The sequence below is a fragment of the Diorhabda sublineata genome, chromosome 10 (genome assembly GCF_026230105.1).
Source record: "Diorhabda sublineata isolate icDioSubl1.1 chromosome 10, icDioSubl1.1, whole genome shotgun sequence".
Lineage (NCBI taxonomy): Eukaryota > Metazoa > Arthropoda > Insecta > Coleoptera > Chrysomelidae > Diorhabda > Diorhabda sublineata.
Window position 1 is genome coordinate 4,851,268 of NC_079483.1, and position 20,126 is coordinate 4,871,393.

Below are 20,126 nucleotides of genomic sequence, written 5' to 3' on the forward strand. Positions count from 1 at the left end.
TAAAATCAACATTTGAATCTTATTCTCTATGAGTATGAGTTAGTTAAGCTAATGACTAAGACAAGGAACCAATTTAACGGAATCAAAACTTCTTTCTTCTTGTTTCTATGAAACAACGAAGAAAATAAAAGTAGAAATTTATGAACTTGAGAACAAGATCCCATCGGAAAGGAAACATATAGACAAATATTTAATACAAAACTTGTACAAACACACATATACGCGAATCAACTAAGATGGGTCGGACATTTGGAAAGGATTACAAGAAGAATATTAAAAATTAGAAAAATAATAGTGAAAGAAATAGAGAAATAGTGAAAGACCTGGATGGAAAAAATCTACAAATCGACTGAGAACAGAGCAAAGAAACTTTCAAGCTACAAATAAAGGACCGAAAGAAATTAAAAGAATTTTAGAAAGAGGATTCGATAAGGAAAGACACCTACATTTTAGACCCGTGAAGGTATATACGAGGATGGTCGCATAAGTACCCGGCCCAATAAAGAAAACACAAAAATTTTGATTCCATACACTTTTCCCAGCGATGTTCAATAAGTTCGATACCCTCTTTATAATAATAATCGTTAAGCTCTTCATTGTTGGAGAATGTTTGGCCATTTTTTCAAGTCGAGGATCAGAAAATAACCCGAGAGGGCCAAATCTGGCAAATAGGGTGCCCGGGGTAGCAATTCAAACTTCAATTCATCAATTTTGACCATTGCATTAACAAATGTGTAAGCTGGTGCATTGTTTACAATAACATTTTCTTCTTGGACAAATGCGGCCGTTTTTGCTTGATATCTGCAATACTCGCAGTTAATAGTTTCATCTTTTTCAAGATGCCATGATCTTGCCTGCAGATGGAACGGTCTTTACCTTCTTTGGAGAAGGTGTTTCGGATGTGAAGTGACGGACCCATGATTCATCCATGGTTATAAAAAGGCAGAAAGAGTCAGTTTAATATTTATTTAATAATAAAAGACTACTAAGTTAGCTATGATTGAGGATTTGTGTCGTCACCTCATTTTGCCGACCACTGCTGGTCTTACCAGGTAGTACGGCTTCGTTTACAATCTGCTATCCAATATTTTACTGTTGATAACGAATGAGCAGTCTTACCCCGAGTAGAATCTAGTTCAATGAAAACGTTCACTATTGGCGGCTGCCAAACGAATACTAAGCAACGTGGCGTCTTCAAACTTGAAACACACGCTGTATAGATTGTGTACTTTCGAATACAGTACTATTTCTCAAACAAATACAGCCTACTCTAGGTTAGGCCAGGTATATCTGAGACTATCCTCGTAGATATCTACAGTTTTGAATCGACGCAAAAAATCAGACACATTTAGCTTAAATTGCATCAAAAAGACCTGGAAAATGTTCATTCCAGTGCGCTTTTGATCCAAAGTGCGCAAATGCACGAATACCTTACATATGCATAATTGTTCGGTCAGTATAAGGCAAGTACATTCTTCTTGTTTCTCTTCAACTTGAAACTAACGGTCGTCCAGTATCATCTGGTAAACATTTTCGCTGATACCGCCGGTTGTCGCAGTCGTAGTTGGGTTTGCTCTATAGTCTCGCTATCTTGACGAAAAACCTCCTTCGACAAGAAAAGCTCTAATCCGAGTAGTCCTTCGATTTCTTTATGTTTTTCTTAATAACTTGGTACTTGCTAATAAAATAAGGAGGTAAAATTTTCATCGGATCTTTTTTTGTGAATGCTTTTTTTTTGATTCTTTTATATTTTATGGTATGTTTGGGTTTTACTTGATCATATCCACTCTGGTTGATTTCCAAACGACAGACCGAGTCAGTATCGAAATGTTTGATAAAATGATTCATTGTATTCTTTTTAAAAACTATCTTTCACCAGAGGATGTACGTAATCCTTTCACGAAAATAATGTCCGCCCCATTGGCCTAATTTTGCCAAGCGTAATTTCTGTTTCTTTAACCTGAAGAAACGTCAATGCGGTCGATGTTTCACGATAAAAGGACAGTTTAATCAATTCTTCAATTTTTTGAGAGTTTTTGAAAATATGACTGCGTATAAGCTTTTAAGTCAAGGAATTGGGTCTACAAAAGTTCCTCCACTAAGTAAAAATTTACAAATTCGACTATATAATAGATTTTTTTTCGTCCTTGTTATATAAATAACTATCGAATCCTCCTCGTATCTTTCTGTAAGCGATTTTCGAATAAATATTATTCAAAATGTTGTCGGATAGCATAATTATACGTTCGTGAATCCTTTAGGCTATCAACCGTGATAATAATTGTAAAAAGAACGGGTCTCGTACACAACTCACTAGTTTATGGCGAATGCACTTCGTTCCTATCATATTCTTAAGTTAATTCTTCGAGATCGTTTTGTACCAATTAAGACTTATAATGTGACGGATGAAAAAAGCGACAGAAATATTGTTCTTTATTCTCTTCTAATCTATTCTCTTTTACAATAATTTTGGTTTAATACCACATATTGGTAGATAAACGATCTCGAAAGTGAAGCAGCGAAACTGCTTTTGTCATCTAGATGGTTATCTATCTCTGTCTGATAAATTATTAAAGAATGTCTGATTCACGAACTAGTTGTGGTCCTTATTTGATATTCACTTTGTGCTTTATAATAGCGGCCTCGGGTCATTTTTTTTTACTAGTCCAGATGTAGATACGTTCTCTTGTTATAAATTGGTGATTTCTCTTCTACGTGAAACGTCTCAAGATGGTCGAAGGAAACGTTTTCTTTCATATTAATGTTTTAAACTTGAATAATTAAAAAGTATCGATTAGTATGAAGCGAAAATGACATTAGAAACGATAAATTATGGATGTGGGAACAAAAACCTTGGTACAAGCTGTTTTAATTTAAATAAATGCATATTATGAAATAGTATATAACTGAATCAGAACCCGGTGGACGCCCTTGCCCAATTTTTGTTTTTAGATATTGCATTAAATCATGAAATAGTAAAAATTTTCGTGTTTGGTTCCTTCCCAAGCTACAGAATATACGTTTCATTTTAAATTTCACCAAATACGCTCAAGATTCAACTCTCCAGAAGCTCCCACAGCTTCCTATGCATAATGAGCAATTGCCATATCAGACTCAAACACAAAATTCCCATCACGTAGCTTTTTATCCATGACCTGCATTCATTTAGATCTAACACACTCTTTTTCATATTTTGGAAGATTATTGAATTTTCCGGAAAATGATTGAACAACTGATAACTTTTTGGGAATCCTCGTAACAAAAAACCCATTCATGCGAAATCAGGAACGAAGTCAAATTTTTTTTTTTTCATTTTCATACCAAAGAGGTACCCTTTTCCAGAAGGACAAAAGGACCACGAGAAGATATCGCCAACCATACCAACACTTGTTGAGTCGAGTTAAACTTTTCGTGTCTTTTAAAAAACATTTCTGAATTTACTTCTCATTTTTCCCCGATTCGCTCCCGTCAAAAGTAAATAATGATTCGTCGTCAAAAATGATTTCCATACCTTCAGCGGGCGAAAACTCGTTGGCACTGAGACTTCTAATTTTTTATTTTTATTCTATTTATTGCTTCTAATAATATTTGGGTGTCGGTTTTCTTGATTTTTCAACTATATTCTTTTTGTTTAGAATGTTGCTAACATATTTTCGCCAACCGACTCTCCGTTTTCCGTGAACCGCTTCTCTCTTCTTTTTTCGCATCGTATGACAACGATACCAAGCGTTCCTCGAAATAGTATTTGAACGAATTGGAAAAGAAGAATGATGTGGCCGTCACAGTCGCCTAACCTCAACCCAATTGGACAGAGAAGTCCTACTTCCATTTTACACCTTTAGACTATCCTGAAAAACGAATTAAATCGAATAGATAACAAAATACTTGAAATTGATACAGAGAATGACAATATGTAAAATCATAGACTGTAGTTTTATTATTACTATAGGATGGGCAGTCTTTGAACTTGAATATTTTTTTCAAAATTTCCTGTTATATTTGGTCTTTAATCATTTAATTAGACTTGAGTGTATCAATAATCATGATTTTATTTTCACAGGTGAACATTGCGAAAGGCAGGACCATTGTGTACCGCAACCGTGCCTAAACGGTGCCGAATGTACGTCCGTAGGAGATTCTTATAAATGCACTTGCGCTCCCGGTTTTACGGGGGCGTCGTGTCGTGACGACAAAGACGAATGTTTACATACACCCTGTCGGCATGGTAAATGTATCAACACCCACGGAAGCTATACGTAAGTAACTATTATTCTCATATATTTCGCTCATCTCTAGAACCACTCGCGATTCTTCTTTGTTAATTTTAATAGGACTTTTGTAAGAGATGAAAAATTTTCATTTGAATTTACAGTCCTTAGTTGGAAATGTTTTTCTCTACGATTGACTTATTTTGATAATAAAATAGGCAAATTCGGAATGATATTATATTTCAAAATGCATTTTAATATCGAAATAATCACAAATTCAAGTTCAAATCAACCGCACCAATAAACTCGGCCACTACTTAAATCCGTAGGCAGCAACAGATCATCACCATCAATACCGATCTTGAAAACATTCTGGAATGGTATGAGAGCAATCTGATTGAGTTCAATGCAACAAAGACCCAGACAGCTATTTTTACAAAGAAAACTGGCACTGCGGCTCAGAATTTAGTCCTATCTGGACATAAAATATCACCATTACCTCAAATCCGCTTGTTGGGTGTTGATATTGGAAGCGATATGTTCTAGCATAGTCACTTGGCCGATTTAGCCAAGGCAGCTTCACAAAAACTTGAAGGGAGTCTTCAAGACCAAAAAGCTATATACCTCGCAACAGCTTCTTATCTTCTACAAGTCCCAGATTCGTCCATCTTTAGAATATTGCTCGCACATTTGAAGTTCGACCCCCAAAAGATACTCGACTGAATAGGCGATCCAGAGTTGACCAGAAACTTGGACAGCTTAGAGCATAGAAGAAACGTCGCCAATCTGACTCTGTTTTACCGATACTACTACGGCAAATGCTCTTCCGATCTGTCCAACATAATCCCGCCTAACAGTTTTTGCAAGACCTTCTCGACAAGTCGACGACGCTTAGAATTTCAATTTATTCTGACTCATTTCTTTGGAGAAGTTGGAGCCTGTGGAATCAGCTACCAAGGCACTTCTTTCTTGAACACTACAACCTACAGAAGTTCAAGATCAATATATGTCATTTAAATTGCGTTCTTTTCAAATTTCGGTGTTTGGTTCGTGACTTCCACGTGAACAATCACTTCCAACACTGGTGGCTATCTTTAAAAGTGTCCTTTTCAATATGATTCGTACAAAAAACCTATTTTTCTCTATAGTAGAGTGCTCTTTATGTATACGACAAAAATGTATTGAGATAAGTTATTTAGAATCAACATTTGACCTATACCAAACTTTAAAACCATCGGTCAATAATAGAATTTTTGAAAACTTTTTGGGGCATACTTAATTTTTCAAAGCATACTTTATATAAGGAATTTGTCTTCGGGCAATTAGAGCTAAATAAAATTGGTATTCAAGAATGTTTTCATCTCTTACCAGTATCGTTTCAGATTGTATGTACCGAATGTCCCAAAAGGAATGGCTCCTCAATTTGTTTGTTTGATTGAATAGTCTAAGACGCAAATATTCGTAGATTTTTTTAAAGAAAGCGATTATTTTTTGTGTTATACCACTCAATTAAATTCAATTCAATTCCCAGGTTTACGTTATAATTTTTTTCCCAAAATTATACTGTAAACAATTTCTGAAATATAGCGGAGAACTATTCTTATTGGCACACTCGGTACAAATATTATCTAATTTATTGGAAAAAAAGTCACTATTTTATTAGTACACCCAGTAGAGCCTCGAGCACTACGAGCAATGAGTTATAAAAGTATACGCCCACTGACAATGCGAGAATGCCTCCGAGTCATTCTATTCTCTATTAGGCAGTACCCAGTACCATCGAAACAACCAATGGTAAATAATTTATAATGGTTTCTTCGTGTTCGTAAATTTCAAAACGAACTTGTATCTCGTTTTCTCGTATCACTACGATGCCATACTTATAGGAAGAAAAATAATTCTCATTAGGAACTATGACAAGTTTAATGCGGTACGAATCCGTGTCGATATTTAAAGATGGTATAGTTATTTTAAATCAATAACAGTTTGCGGGTATTATATTTATTTTCTTATCATGAAAATACTACTCAATATTAAAATGTAGTTTAGTTAATAAATTAAATCATCCCTTTCCTGAAAAATTAATTTAAGAAACCTATAACTGTTTCATCTTGCCGAAATTAAATTAGTGAATGTCCCTCGTTGAACCAAGTTCCAGCTAAATAAAAATACAGGGTTATTCTAAATGATGGACCCATTTTTAAAAATTCGTATTTATTACAAATGCTGCATGAATAATTTTTATACCCAACACACTCATCTGCTTTTACTGAGTGCACGGCAGATACAGTTCCGCAGATCGTTCAAAGTTGTTGGTAGAGGCGGAACGAAAACAGCTTGCTTAACATAACCCCATAAGAAATAGTCACATGGGGTGAGATCAGGAGATGTCGATGACCAGAATTGTAGAGCCAGGTCTTCATTTCCCCTGCGAAGGGGAAGAAAGGTATTCATTTAAAAAGCCTCGTGCATCGAGGTGCCAATAGGGTAGAGCTCCATCCTGTTGAAAACTCCTGAGAATCTTCCATAATTTGGTGGAATAGCCATCGTTCCAACATGTCTAGGTACGTTATTCCAGTCACAGTTCTTTCCGCAAAAAAAATGGTCCACAAACGTCTGTACGTGATAAGGCACAGAACACGTTTATCTTCGGTGAGTCTCTTTAGTGTTGCATGTGGATTTTGCAAATCCTATATGCGAACTCATTGTGTCTGTTGACATTTCCATTGAGATGGAAAGTTGTTTAATCGTTAAAAATGTACAAATATGTCGTCCTCTAGCACATTACTGCAAAATTCGAAACGCTTCTCTTTGTCATTAGGGTTGAGAGCCTGCACGAGTTCTAAACGGTAGGGCAAACGCCGTCTCATACGGTTGGTTGGGGTATTCCAAGTTCTCTACTAGCTCGATTGGTACACTTACTTGGACTGCAAACAAAACTGTCTTCTATCCGTCCGACATCATCTTCTGACACACTCGGTCGGCCTGTGCTTTGCCCTTGACACACACTTCCAGTCTCTTTAAATTGATCATGCAAACGAGTAATACTTTTAATACTTCTGGTGGTTTAATACCAAATTCAGCCGGAAATGCCCGCTGCACTACAATTTGCGACAATGGCGGCAGAGTAACGCGAGAACTCTAGCGGCCGCTTCTGGAACCATCACCGCCTGCCTACACTTGTAATACATTAAAAAAACTTTGAAACTTCCCCTTTCCATTGGTATAAAAATTATTCATGTAACGTTTGCACTTTAATAAATACGAATTTTTAAAAATGGGTCCATCATTTAGAAAAACCCTGTATATTTCTTCTTTGGTTTTTCATTTATTTTATGGTATTTCAGCTAATTTCTTCTCCTCACTACAACATCGCTTTTTTCTATTGAAATAAATTTTATGGAATGCTTTTTCCAGGGAAAACCTATTTTTTTGAAAAGTGCTTCGATTGATTTACATCTTGAACCATGGAAAGTATTTTGTCTACTGTGATTTTTCTTGGAGTTTCACATGTTGCTACATTTCTTTTCTTTGAAAGCTCTTGTAATTTCCCAAAACCAAGCGAAAAACCTAAAATCGGATTTTTCGGTGAAATTTAGTGGGAAATAAAATAAACAAAAATTTCTAACCTTTATTAGCAAAATACTTATACGGCTATGTAATCCTTTCTACAGAGAGTTTTCAGCCTGTCCAAACCTTTCTCTAGTGTTATGTACAGCTTATGGTTATAAAAGATCGAAAACTTATTTTAGCTTAGATACATTTAAGAAAATTTTATGAAAGATTAACATTAATCTTTAATAATAATTGAAATAACCGTTTTGCATTAGAAATTAAATTTTATTGCTCTCTCCTGTATAAAAATAGACTATATAATGCATTGCCATATTACAGCTGACCAAGGACGGTATCGATGAAAATATTTGTAAATAACGAGCAACCAAGCTTTTATATGTTTGTCGAATTTCGAAAAAGAACGTATTATGGTCGATCGACCGGTCCACATGTTGTCCTTTTATAGAAATTAAAAAGATATGCGGATCGAGCGACGGTTTTTTTTCAAACACATTTCGAGTTTTGAGGTTTCGAAACACTAATTGACATTTTGTGAAAATCGTATAATATAATTGCTCTTAGTTTATTGTCCGCTAACAAAAATAATGTACCTAAATCGATCCCGATTGATTGACATCGATTTATTTATTATTAATTATAATTTTTGTTGATTGTTGCTTTAATTAATTGCACTAATCTCGAATTACACTGGTCAAGAGTGGTTTTTTGTCCTTGATATAAGATTGATTTTTGATTTATGAAACTATCAATGATTTCGTGGAATTTGCTTTTGTTTTAAAAATTTTTTTCAATTTTCCATTACATTTCTAAGAGAATGAAGGTTACTTTTGAAAAATTTGCTAAGGGAGATTTTGAATGTATAAAATAGGACATTTCGTATACTATGAGTCTGGAAATCCACACGTTTGATTTCGATCAAAACTTACTGCGCAAAAGTAACAATCCTCAAAATGATTCTCAAGCTTTTTCCAGATCATAGGAATATCGAATTCTAATTCAGGATATTCTCCTTTTTCCACAACCGATTAAGACTTAATACAGAAATAAAATTTATGGTAAACAAACGGTTTATCCATTTTCTTCTTCTTCTTTTTCTTCCTAACATAGATGACCATATTAGTAGACTACTGCCTATTCATTGCCAGCATTCTCGCCGACGTTTAGGTATTCCTTCTGTTGAAAAGTCTATCATCCTGTTGTCGAGGTGTTTAATTATTACAAGGCAGGGTAATTTTTATTATATTATATTTTATTACTCAATTTTACATGTTATACTAATCATAGACAAACGAACAATGCGAAGTTAACCTTATTCTAACCATAGAGATTATGACAACGATCATAGAAAATAAAAAGTTTCTAATTGACATTTCAACACCTGTGTGGTGTATTCCACTTTGCTGTTTAATATCTTCATTTCGTATTCTTTATTGTAGAGTTTTTCCTCGTATACTTCTTAGTATTTTCACTTCGATTGTTCTCATCGTCTGTAGTGTCCTATTCTATTTGATGTATTTAAAATGATTAACTAAATCGATAATTTTGGAGTCAATTTGGACGTCAATACGAATTTGGTCTTCTCGGTGTTGATGAACATCTTCAGTTGTTTTGTTTAGGTGTTGAAAGTATGTATTAGCCTTTGTAGATTATCTTCAGTATCGGCAATAAGCACAGCATCGTCAGTTTCTATTATTTCATCCATTAGCAATAGGAATATTTGTAAAAGAAACCTAGTATTCTTGAAACATATAGTTCTAAGTAAATCTGGAAAATCAGTGAAATCTACTTGATTGTTACCAAGAACAACTAGCGTAGCAACAGAAACTGATGAACCCAAGTTTTTTTTGATGATGGTCGAGGGAATATGAGAAAGGGATGATAGAAAACTCAACTTTTTATTGTAATTATGATATTGGATGTTTCTTCTAAACGAGATATAATTTAAACAAGGTACCCAGGAGGATATTTATAACTTGATTATGAGTCTATCAAACATAGAGTAGAGAATGAAATTAAAGTTGGAGTGTAGTAATTAATATTAAACTCACCGATTACAGTTTAAATATTTACCTATTAGAAAAAATGTCGGTTTCCATTAAAGATAGATAATAATTGGAAAAGCAGTAAAATGATTCTTAAAAAACTTTTCTATCGTTAAAACTTGAAATGCGGTACTGTAACTTTTTTTTTAAAATGTTGGTATCTATACACAAATAATTATAACTTACTTGATAAACGAAATGGTATTTTGGAAAGGGAGTGTCTGTTTATACATTATGTCTATGTTCTTGTGACTAGAAACGACTGACCTCTTGCGAGACGTTTCTACTCAGCATTCAGCTAGAATTTCGACTTGGATAAGTTTTATTGTTTTTTCTAAATATTACAGTGTTATATAAGGTGACCAATAAATAACGTCTATTCAATTAAATAATAATACAAAAAGAGAGTCCTTATATTCCACCGTTCCATGGTTTTAAGAGACCCTGGTTAAACCATTATTTCAGCAAAAAGATGCAAAAAATTATCGCAGTTTGATTTCACTACCCATTTCGTGATTTATATACAGGGTGAGCCAAACACACTCGCTTGAGTTTGAATGTTATAAGATGAAGCTGAGAGGGTGGTGGGGATGAGTAGCTCGGTTTTCGGAAATTTAGTCGCGATGAATCACTTCCCCGGACCGTAACGTGCAATCTGCAATTAAACATTATTAGGAAAATGGCGATTCGTGCGTTATTTTTCGGCGTTTGTTTCGACGTAAGTTTGGATTACATGACAAAAATCAGAGTCCCAGGAAAAGTGTGATTCGATTATGGGTCAGAAAGTTCGAAGCTACTAGTTCGACTCTCAATCAGAAACCTACGAGACGCCCAACAGAAGGCACAATTCAATAAGTTAGAGCTTCAGCTCAACGTAATCCTGGTCTATCGACTCGCAAGCGATCAGCCGCAATTGTGGTATTCAGAACATCTTTGCTCAAGGGAAAATTAGAAAGTGAAGTTCTTAAACTCGCCCATGGCCTTGGCAGTGTTAATAGTTGATAATTACGCCTAGTAATATAATGTACTATTAGTCGAATTATTGTACATGAGCCAACGAAAGTTTGTGCGTGGTGCATTTATGTTTCGAAGCAGAATGATGGGTATGCAAATTTTCAACTGACAGTGTCGCTATCTATCGCTAATTGACATACCCATCAAACGCGTTCCGTTACACAGTTTTGAATTGTTTATGCTTCGAAGTATTATTACTATGGAGCCAATCTTTAGTCTTAAATCGTGCACAGGTAAATCAAGCACATTCAAATAAATAAGTACCTTGCATGTCATATCAAATTTTCGTTCTTCGATAATGTCTACCCCAAATAGTTGTTGATCTCTGAGGTTTGGTCGACGATTTCGCGGGCTGCCTCGCGTTGCTCTTTTGATTGAGAAGCACGACATCGAACTAAAATTTCATATTCTCCTTCAGTCCTTTCATTCGTAATATATCGAATCAGAGTTGCATTACTGCTATGTTTCCAAATACCATTACGTTTAGCAGTCAGTTCCGTTTTGTTATACCATTTTCAACAAATGAACTGCTATACTGATATTTTGACTCATATATTTTCGTTCTTGTGCATTTTTCTGTATGTTGCGTTTTGTTGTACTGCGTTTTATATCTCGTCCCATGGTAACGGGACAAAAAGTAACCAGGAGAAGGACTGGTTCTAAGATAACTCCCCACCAATTTTCAGCCAAATCCGTTCGACCGTTCTTTAGTTATTAATAGTGTCACTAACACGACTTTCTTTTATATATATATATATATATATATATATATATATATATATATATGTGCCACGGAAACGGGTAAAAAATAACCTATTTGCTTTCCTTGATCTTAAGCTACCTCCCTACCAATTTTCAACCAAATCAATTGGGCTGTGCTTGGGTTATAAATAACTAATACGACTTTCTTTTATATATGCTTAATGTCCCCACAAAACGTTATTTATTCTCTGAATAACCTTCTTTTCTACGAGGCATATTTTTTAAGTAAGTACCGTTTTGCGATTCCGCCGCCGCAACCTCAAGGTCGGCGTTCCGCACATGCGCGTTGGTTACCTACATCTCTTGTCTATCCACTGACGCCATTACAGTCCGATTCTTCATTGTTTATGTTGTTTACTGAGTGCTTAAGATGCCTTCGACAATCGTGAGTCCCGCCGATTGTGAAGTACGGCCTGTTATACGATTTCTTAGTGCTAAAGGCGTAAAACCGATCGATATTCATCGTGAGATCTGTGAAGTTTACCGACAAAACATTATGAGTGATCATCACCCAAAAAAGTGCAGTTTAAGCAAACAATTTCTGCCCGGAAAATCATGTGCACAGTTTTTTGGGACAGAAAAAGAGTATTGTCAGTGGAGTTTTGGCCTTGTATTGAGACAATCAATGCAGCATCTTATTGTGAGACATTGAACAATATGCGTCGTGCAATTCAGAACAAAAGACGTGGCACGTTGAGTAAGGGTATCGTTTTGCTGCATGACAATGCCCGTCCACATGTGGCTAATCGAACCAAAGATCTCATCAAATCTTTTCAATGGGAAACTCTAGATCATCCTCCCTACAGCCCTGATCTGCCGCCTACCGACTACCATTTGTTTCTGCACTTGAAGAAACACCTGGGCGGTCAGCGTCTTCAAGTCGATAACGAAGTCAAAACAGTTGTGATACAGTGGTTAACAAGTCAGGCGGCAGAATTTTATGAGGAGGGTATTCAAAAACTGGTGCCACGTTATGATAAGTGCCTCAATATTCATGGAAATTATGTAGAAAAGTAGATTAAGGTACAGGATTTCATGTAAAAATAAAATTATTGCGATATCTTTGCACTTCTTTTTTTAATTCCAAAACGGTACTTACTTAAAAAATATGCCTCGTATAACTATACTCCTAATTTTTTCATATCCTTCCACATCTTCTTCAATTTTAATTACCCAATTGTCGGACTTTTTTTTCGGACTATTGGTTCTCCCACTATAATAATTACATGGATTATGCTACGCCTGTTTTCGATATCCGTTTCATTTTTCTTCTAACTTAATGACAACCTGTATAAAATGTACTTTTGCGCATTTTGTTACGTACAAAAATCGGCAACCAAAAAAAAGATCTGATTGATTTTATCCTGTCGTCAATTATCCAATCAACATATTGCAATACTATAAAGTGACTACCTATAAGGACCACCCAAATAGATTTAAATCGAACGATAAGGCCCATTTTAAATTGTAATTAAATTCCACAACAACAACAAAAAAATCCTTGATTCCTATCCGACTGATCAGTAGTGATCGAATCTGATACGGGCGCTTTTAATTCTGAAATTCTAACTTAACACCTCGCAAAATAATTCCAATAATTTAAAAGGAGAATTCTGAAATCATATAAGGAACAAAAATTGATTTATTCTCATATCTAGATGCTTGTATTTCAATTATTTATGATCGTGTTTTCGGTTATTAGGTCTCCATCAATTCCCTTTAATTATCTATTAATGCTAATTTAGAAAATAAAAATAAAATTTCTATGAATTTATAAATATAAAGAAGTTGAACAGAAAACTTTGTTCAAAATGTCAATTCACTCTTCTTTTTTCTTCCATTGATTTAATGGAAATTAATAGCTGGGTCACTGGGCAATCATGGACCGTAGACGTCCTAATAGACCCGTCGTGTCCCACTTAAAATTTCCAAATGTTCATGTCTTTTGAAAATCTAATCAGGTACCTTGTATTTAAACTTTTAACGTCACTAGCAAACTGTAAGTGCACTTGTGAGTGCTGGACTTGGTCCACAGTTTCTTTCTCCTCCATGTATCAGTGAATCGTCCGGGATAGCATGGATGTGGCATCGTAGATAACCGTGTCCAGTTCAAAAGCCAATGACCAATCAAATTTGGCGCTTATTTGAGTTGAGCAGTTAATTGGTAAGAGGGCAGAAGGTTTATCTATGTGTGCCTTTGCTTGTTTTGTAAGCAAACTACTCAAAGATGTTATAGGAACACTTTTAACCACAGGAAGAATGTGTTCTGGGCTCGTTGGTGATTTTACTTATCCCAGTCTAGTCATTGCCAGAATGACCGGGCACACATACCAGTAGTTTAATGGGATCTTAATCCGACCATCTTCTTTCCTTCGGGTCGGTGCCGTGCAATCAAACTTGTCGTTCGAATTTTCCAATCAATTTTCGACTCAAATAATGTCCCTACTTCTTGCTAATATTCTGCAAATCAACTTATAGCCTAATCGTAGTGCTATCTTCATTGCTGGTCATGGTCCAACTGTTTTTTCTGCATTTACTGCATCTATCTGTGAGCTACCTTAATGTAGATAGTTTTTGAGGTAGTTCCTCAGCTTTTTGAATTTATCATCTATTGGATAATCTTCTTCAATTATTGATAGATATTCTAGGTCCTGATGCACCAAGGGAGGTTAACTTCTTAATTCGTACTGATGTTCTGTTAGACTTGAAGCTTCTTTCGATAGTTTTTGGTAATATTTTTTTCCGATTTAAAATTGTACAGTTTGACAAGAGTTAGAATTATTTCCTATTCCAGATGAGCTTTCTCCTCTCGTCTTGTCGTCAGTCTTTAGTCCAGATTGATTCAAAAATATTCGTTTCTGATGGTCCATGTGATGCTTTCTTCAACTACGTAGTAAGATTCATGAGTTCTTGGCCTCATAGTAGAGCTTTAACGATCACTCAGTCAAGTTGTTTTGAAAAGTCTCAAGCTGAGTTTTGACTTATCAACACCAATAAAAATCAAAAACAAAATGGAGGCTTTTTACGGTGACTTGTAATCATCGGTTTCCACAATTAAAAATTGGTCTAAGTTGTTTCGATGGAGGCGAAAATCATTAGTAGATGACCCACGTATGGGGGTCCTGGCCGGCGCCTAAAAACATAATAAATTGTAACAAGACAAGTGTTCTAATGATCCTACATGAGTCTTTGAATATGACAAAAAATAGTGCAAGTTGGGTACTTCGAATTCTCAGCGCAGTGCAAATGCAGAGTCGATTAGAATGTTGTGATTGATGTTTAGAGCTTTGTCGCGAGGAACGAGAAAGTGTAATACGATAAATCGTAAAGGGTGAGGAAACTATGGTATTTTAATATCATGTGACATCCAAAAGAGATCCATGGAATGGCATCGGGAAGGAGAGCGCCTGCCAAAAAAGCAAAGGTCTCAAAAAATACCAATAAAGTGATGGGTACACTATTTTGGAACTAATTGTGAACTTACTCTGATTTACAAAGACAGTTGCGTCAAAGAATTATCGAAAAAAGACGTAGCCAAATCGGCCGAGGTGTGGGCTGTTTTTATGACAAAGCTCCAGTCCACACTGTTTCGCTTTCCAAGGCTACTGTGCTCGAATATGGCATGTAAAACATTGCAATGGATGTAATGGATATTTTTCAAATTAGACATTAACAAGTGAGAAAACCACGAAATCCATCGGGATAATCTACCTTCTCGACGATTGCTATGGCTGACATTGCACTTCGAATTACTCAATCTATTAACTGGCTCTGGTCGTCGATAAATTTTCTGTTTCCTAACCTCGAAGACGTTTTGGTTTATTTCGTTTGCAAGGCCATGGAATAGAATTTTCCGAGCATCACCTCGTGTACGCTAGGTAGTTACAGCGTGACCAAAATTGAATTCAGTACTTCATGATTCAGTCTATACCCTTTAGTATGATGTAATTGATGCAGTATATTATTGTTGAGGCTGTTGGTGGTCGATAAAAAAAGTACAAATTAAAAAAACTTAATACGCGGTAAGAACAGAATATAAAAAATCCAAGACACACACTTATACGTGCATGATATACCCATATTATGGTAGAAACGTGTTGTCATAACCTAAATCCAATGATAATTAGTAACCAAATAGGACTCAGATCAACCTATCTCAATTGTAATTTGATTGATTTCTTTGAGAACTAACCATAGATATTTCGTACTTTGTATATGTAAGCGCAATTTAAACAAAGCAATTCATGTTACGACACCAAGTGTTCGACTGAAATGGCGTTATGACATTCTTTCCATATGGTTTGTTGTTTTGATTGTCCTCACAGATGCTCGTTATAACAATCGATTATCAACACTTTTAAGGTAATACTTCTAAGAGTATAGAACAAGGGCATTTATGTCTAATATAATATAAAAATGTGTCGTCCTCTTTATACGGTATTGGAAAATAATTTATGGAATGTCAATGCCGCCTAAAAAGTCGTCTAGAAATTGAAAAACCGACCACCCTAAATTTTTTACGAAGATGAATACAACATTTATACTTTGGATTTTTAACCCTTGGAAGACCAAGCTATTTTTGGTTTCATGTTGTACCAAGGTTGGATAAAAAGTGCCACCAATATGTATAGATAACAAAAACGTCAAATGAAAAGTATTTATTGAATACAATTAAAAAAAATAATTTTCATTTCAATAATAAATACATACTTCTAAACAATGTAGAGAAAATTTCAATTACAATTTTTTATGAATTACTGTAGCAAGCTTCACACATGTAAGACTTTTGGGAATTGGCAAAACATATCTTTTTCACAATCTACCAACATTCTAATGAGAATTCCGTATTTGTCTGGCTTCTCTTTCATGAAGACTTTGAACGGGCATCGTCCTCGAAAAAGTGACAGTATCTTATCTATAACATTTGCTCCCGGAACAATATAATCGAAAAGCAATGGGTTTAACTTTTCGAAAACATTACGAATTGGAGCAAATTTGTCGATTTTTCTGCGCTCTTCGCGTATGTCTTTATCATCAAATCTGTTTTCATGAGTTGAACAAATCGTTTACGGAACATTATACTAAAATAGACGGACCATCCAAATTTACTCGACCCAAGATCGTGATAGTCCATTTTGGTATCATCATTAGTGCCCATCAGAATCAAAATTCCAATAAAAGTGTACATCTCGGTATATTCCTATAGTTTTCGACTATCAATTTTCATAAAAAAATTACTTGTACGGTATGAGGAAACTTTTTAGATTGGCAGCTCCTGGACTATTCACGATATTGTCAGATTTGTGTTGACAATTTGTCTACTTTCCGAACGGACGTTAGCAGTTTTCTATTCTACCTCTCATATAAAATTGTTTAAACAATAGTAAAGTCGAATAAATTACATTCGTTATTTACAGAGGTATTAAACACATATCTGAGATAATTTTGAAATGAACCTTTATCTGACAAGGGGAATGGCTTAAAGCGACTATTATCTGCACGCGAGATGCGAATAGAGGAAATGAAATAAACCAGTTACTATAAACTCGTACCTACATGAATCAAATCTTTATCATCCTCATTATTGTCTAAGGAAAACAAAAATTGAGTGGTTGTGACAGAATTTTATTAAAATATTGGGTTTGACAGTAAGTCATTTTTGTTTTTTTACAATAGAAAAAATGCACTCATCGTTTAACCGACATTTTACATTTATTCTGATCTTCATTTCTGTTCTAAGTATTTCGATAAGTTCATTTAAGACAGTGGTCGACAAATTGCGACTCCAAAGCCGCAGTTTGGCTCCTTAAGTGTGGCTCTGGCACACGGAAGGCGCAATAATTTTCATAAAAAAAAACTTGGTAATAAGAAAATTACATCTAATTTTGATAAATTAAAATTCTCTTATTAATTTGAGAACATCTATAATATTTTGTTTAAGAAAAAAGATAGATAAGTGATAAAAATTCTATATTGTTGTGAAAATATTATGGAAAATTCGATTGTTGATGTAAGAACCGAGAGAAAAAATTTCAGTTGCGATGTGGAGGTATTCAATGTGTGGCCCTTTTAATTGTTCTCTTAGAATTTCCGAGAGAACTATTTACGTTTGTTGGTGCTACTACAGTCCATTTAAAATTCAGCGTGGCATGTGTGTATAAACTAAACTTCGACGAACCAGTCGAACGATAAGTTTTTGGAATACCAACAAGTCCATACGGTGGACCACGGCATCACCAAATACAACAACAAGAATAACCAAATAAGTAAAAGACATTTTTTTGAAAATATATTACAAAGAATACTACAACCAAATTCATTAGAGTTATGTTCAAAAAAAAATTAGTACGGTTTACAAAATAATAACAATGTCGGTTGGACTAAATATATATTTTTCATGAAATATTTAAATCATAGTAGAAATAATGCAACAAACATCGCCTCCTAGTTAATAAATTATCTAAGAATTATGTACAAGGCACAACCAAAGAGTGAATTTTCCCTCTTAAAGTTAACATAATTAATCAAGTGCGCAAGCGTAACTATTATAGTTCTTCCAATATCAATTGCAGAAAACAGTTATGCGAGGATCAATCAATATCTTAATTCACTCATACCAAAATGAGAAATGGAAAATAATGTTTACTCCCCGTATAAAATTCAGTAAATACCTAACAAACCGTTATACCACGCCGACTCTGTATTAATGAAAACATGGTAAAAATAAATGCATTTCTATTGGCCGAAGCTGTATGTACACAATTTCCTCGAAATATTCCTGCCAGACAGTCTGCGGTAAGCAGTGGCGTGGCTTGCTGAGATTCATTTAATTAATAAAATTCTTTAAATAAATATAAATATGGCGTTCTTTAGACCATGGGCGAATGAAGACAGTGCTAATAAAGATTTAGATATACAAACACAGCAAGTTATTTTAAATATATTCGAATGTTTATAAAAGGAAAATATTCAGCGATCTGATAATGCAATCATAATAAGAATTGCTGAATTAACTACAGTAAATAAAGTGTAGTAAAGAATACATACTCTTCTCAGACTACCCCCTGACTTTTGCATATTTATCCCTATAGAGTTAACACGGGCGAACGTAAAATCAGAATTACGAAAATGTAATCTCCAAAACTGAGTAAAGAGGTTGTAGAAGTCGTAAAGCAGCAGCCTACAAAAGCTTTTTGGAAAAACTGCGTTGAACATGTTATCAAAGAAGAAGAGTATGTGGTATCACCCTCTTCACAACCCATCATGATTCAATCAAATGATGACTCTAGCTCAGACGATTCTGACTTCCATTATTATTTATAAAAATACTTTGGAATTAAAATGTTTTCTTTTCTTGTGTTTTATTTGCAAAGAATTTATTTTCCTTTATGGTTTTTGCTTTGAAATTTCGTTTTCCAAAAAAATAAACGAATGGGGTACAAAAACGGCTCAGTTCACGTCTAGTACCCTGTTTAAACCAAACTCCCTTACAGACAGGTACTTTTAGTCGTCTATTTACATTTTATAATTTAATATTCAGTTCTATCAAGTTAACGATGTATAATAATGATTTTTTCTAAGTTCTAAGTAAAACTACATTTAAGTGCATCTATCTAAATAAAGAAACTTGTCAGTTTTGAACCATAATCTGCACTTAATATTGGAAGAACTACGAGTATAATAAGGACAGGTCCCTCATGCCAGTAACGTGGTAACAATCCGAAATGATAAATTTCTTGAATAGAGTAAGCATTGCATGTAACACTGAGACGTACTGTTCAATACAAGAAGCATGGAATGCTCACCGGTATTGTGTTACTCCTCGTACGGCAGTTATTTTGACAGAATTTGGTTGTTAGTTTGTTTGATATTCCACCCTAAAGACTTGATCATGCTCTCAGCGATTTTCACGGTTCCCGCCACCTCTATCAACGACGTTCTATTCATAAGAGGCGGAGTTATACAACTGAGGGATACAAAATACACACCGTATTATTTGTTTACACCTTTTGAAGTCGCTTGTAACACCCTAGAAGTGAAAACCGCAATTTCTTTAGGACGAGTAAGCATTTAGACAAGATATAGAAGAGGCTATGAGCATATAAAAAAACGCCGAAGAATTATGTCAAAGCAATCCACGCGTTGTTTTCCACAAACAAAAGCACACTCGAATGAATATGTCCTAGGCCTTAGTGACGTTGTTCAAGCAAAATGAGTCGCATTTTTCGTATCTATTCATAGCTATGAATGAAATCTGTATCCACCACTACACTCTTGAAATGGAAAAATAATCAAGACAGTGGATTGCAAAGGGTGAACCTGCCCCGGAAAGGTTAAAACGATTTTATCAGGTATAAAGGTATCAAAAAAGCCACCGTATTCGAATAATAAGTAAGAAACACCCCGAAGAGAAGCTTAGTTGAGTGTGAGTGAATTTCCTCTCCAACTTTTTATCTTAGACATTAAGTATTTTGCACGATGGCTATTAATCAACTCTATGATTAGTTTTAATTGATTTCTTTCG

General features: G+C 34.9%; 1 protein-coding gene across 5 annotated transcripts in view; it reads left to right on the forward strand.

The window, feature by feature from the left end:
• The window catches only part of LOC130449908 (neurogenic locus Notch protein), a 239,375-nt gene that overhangs the window by 114,131 nt on the left and 105,118 nt on the right, over nt 1–20,126 (forward strand). For all 5 annotated transcript variants that reach the window (XR_008910506.1, XR_008910505.1, XR_008910507.1 and 2 more), the window contains exon 4: nt 4,061–4,256. Coding sequence is in view for 2 of the 5 variants with exons in the window: in XM_056787983.1 (XP_056643961.1) it covers nt 4,061–4,256 (196 nt within the window). In the remaining 3 variants the exon portion in view is untranslated. The remainder of the gene's footprint in view (nt 1–4,060; nt 4,257–20,126) is intronic.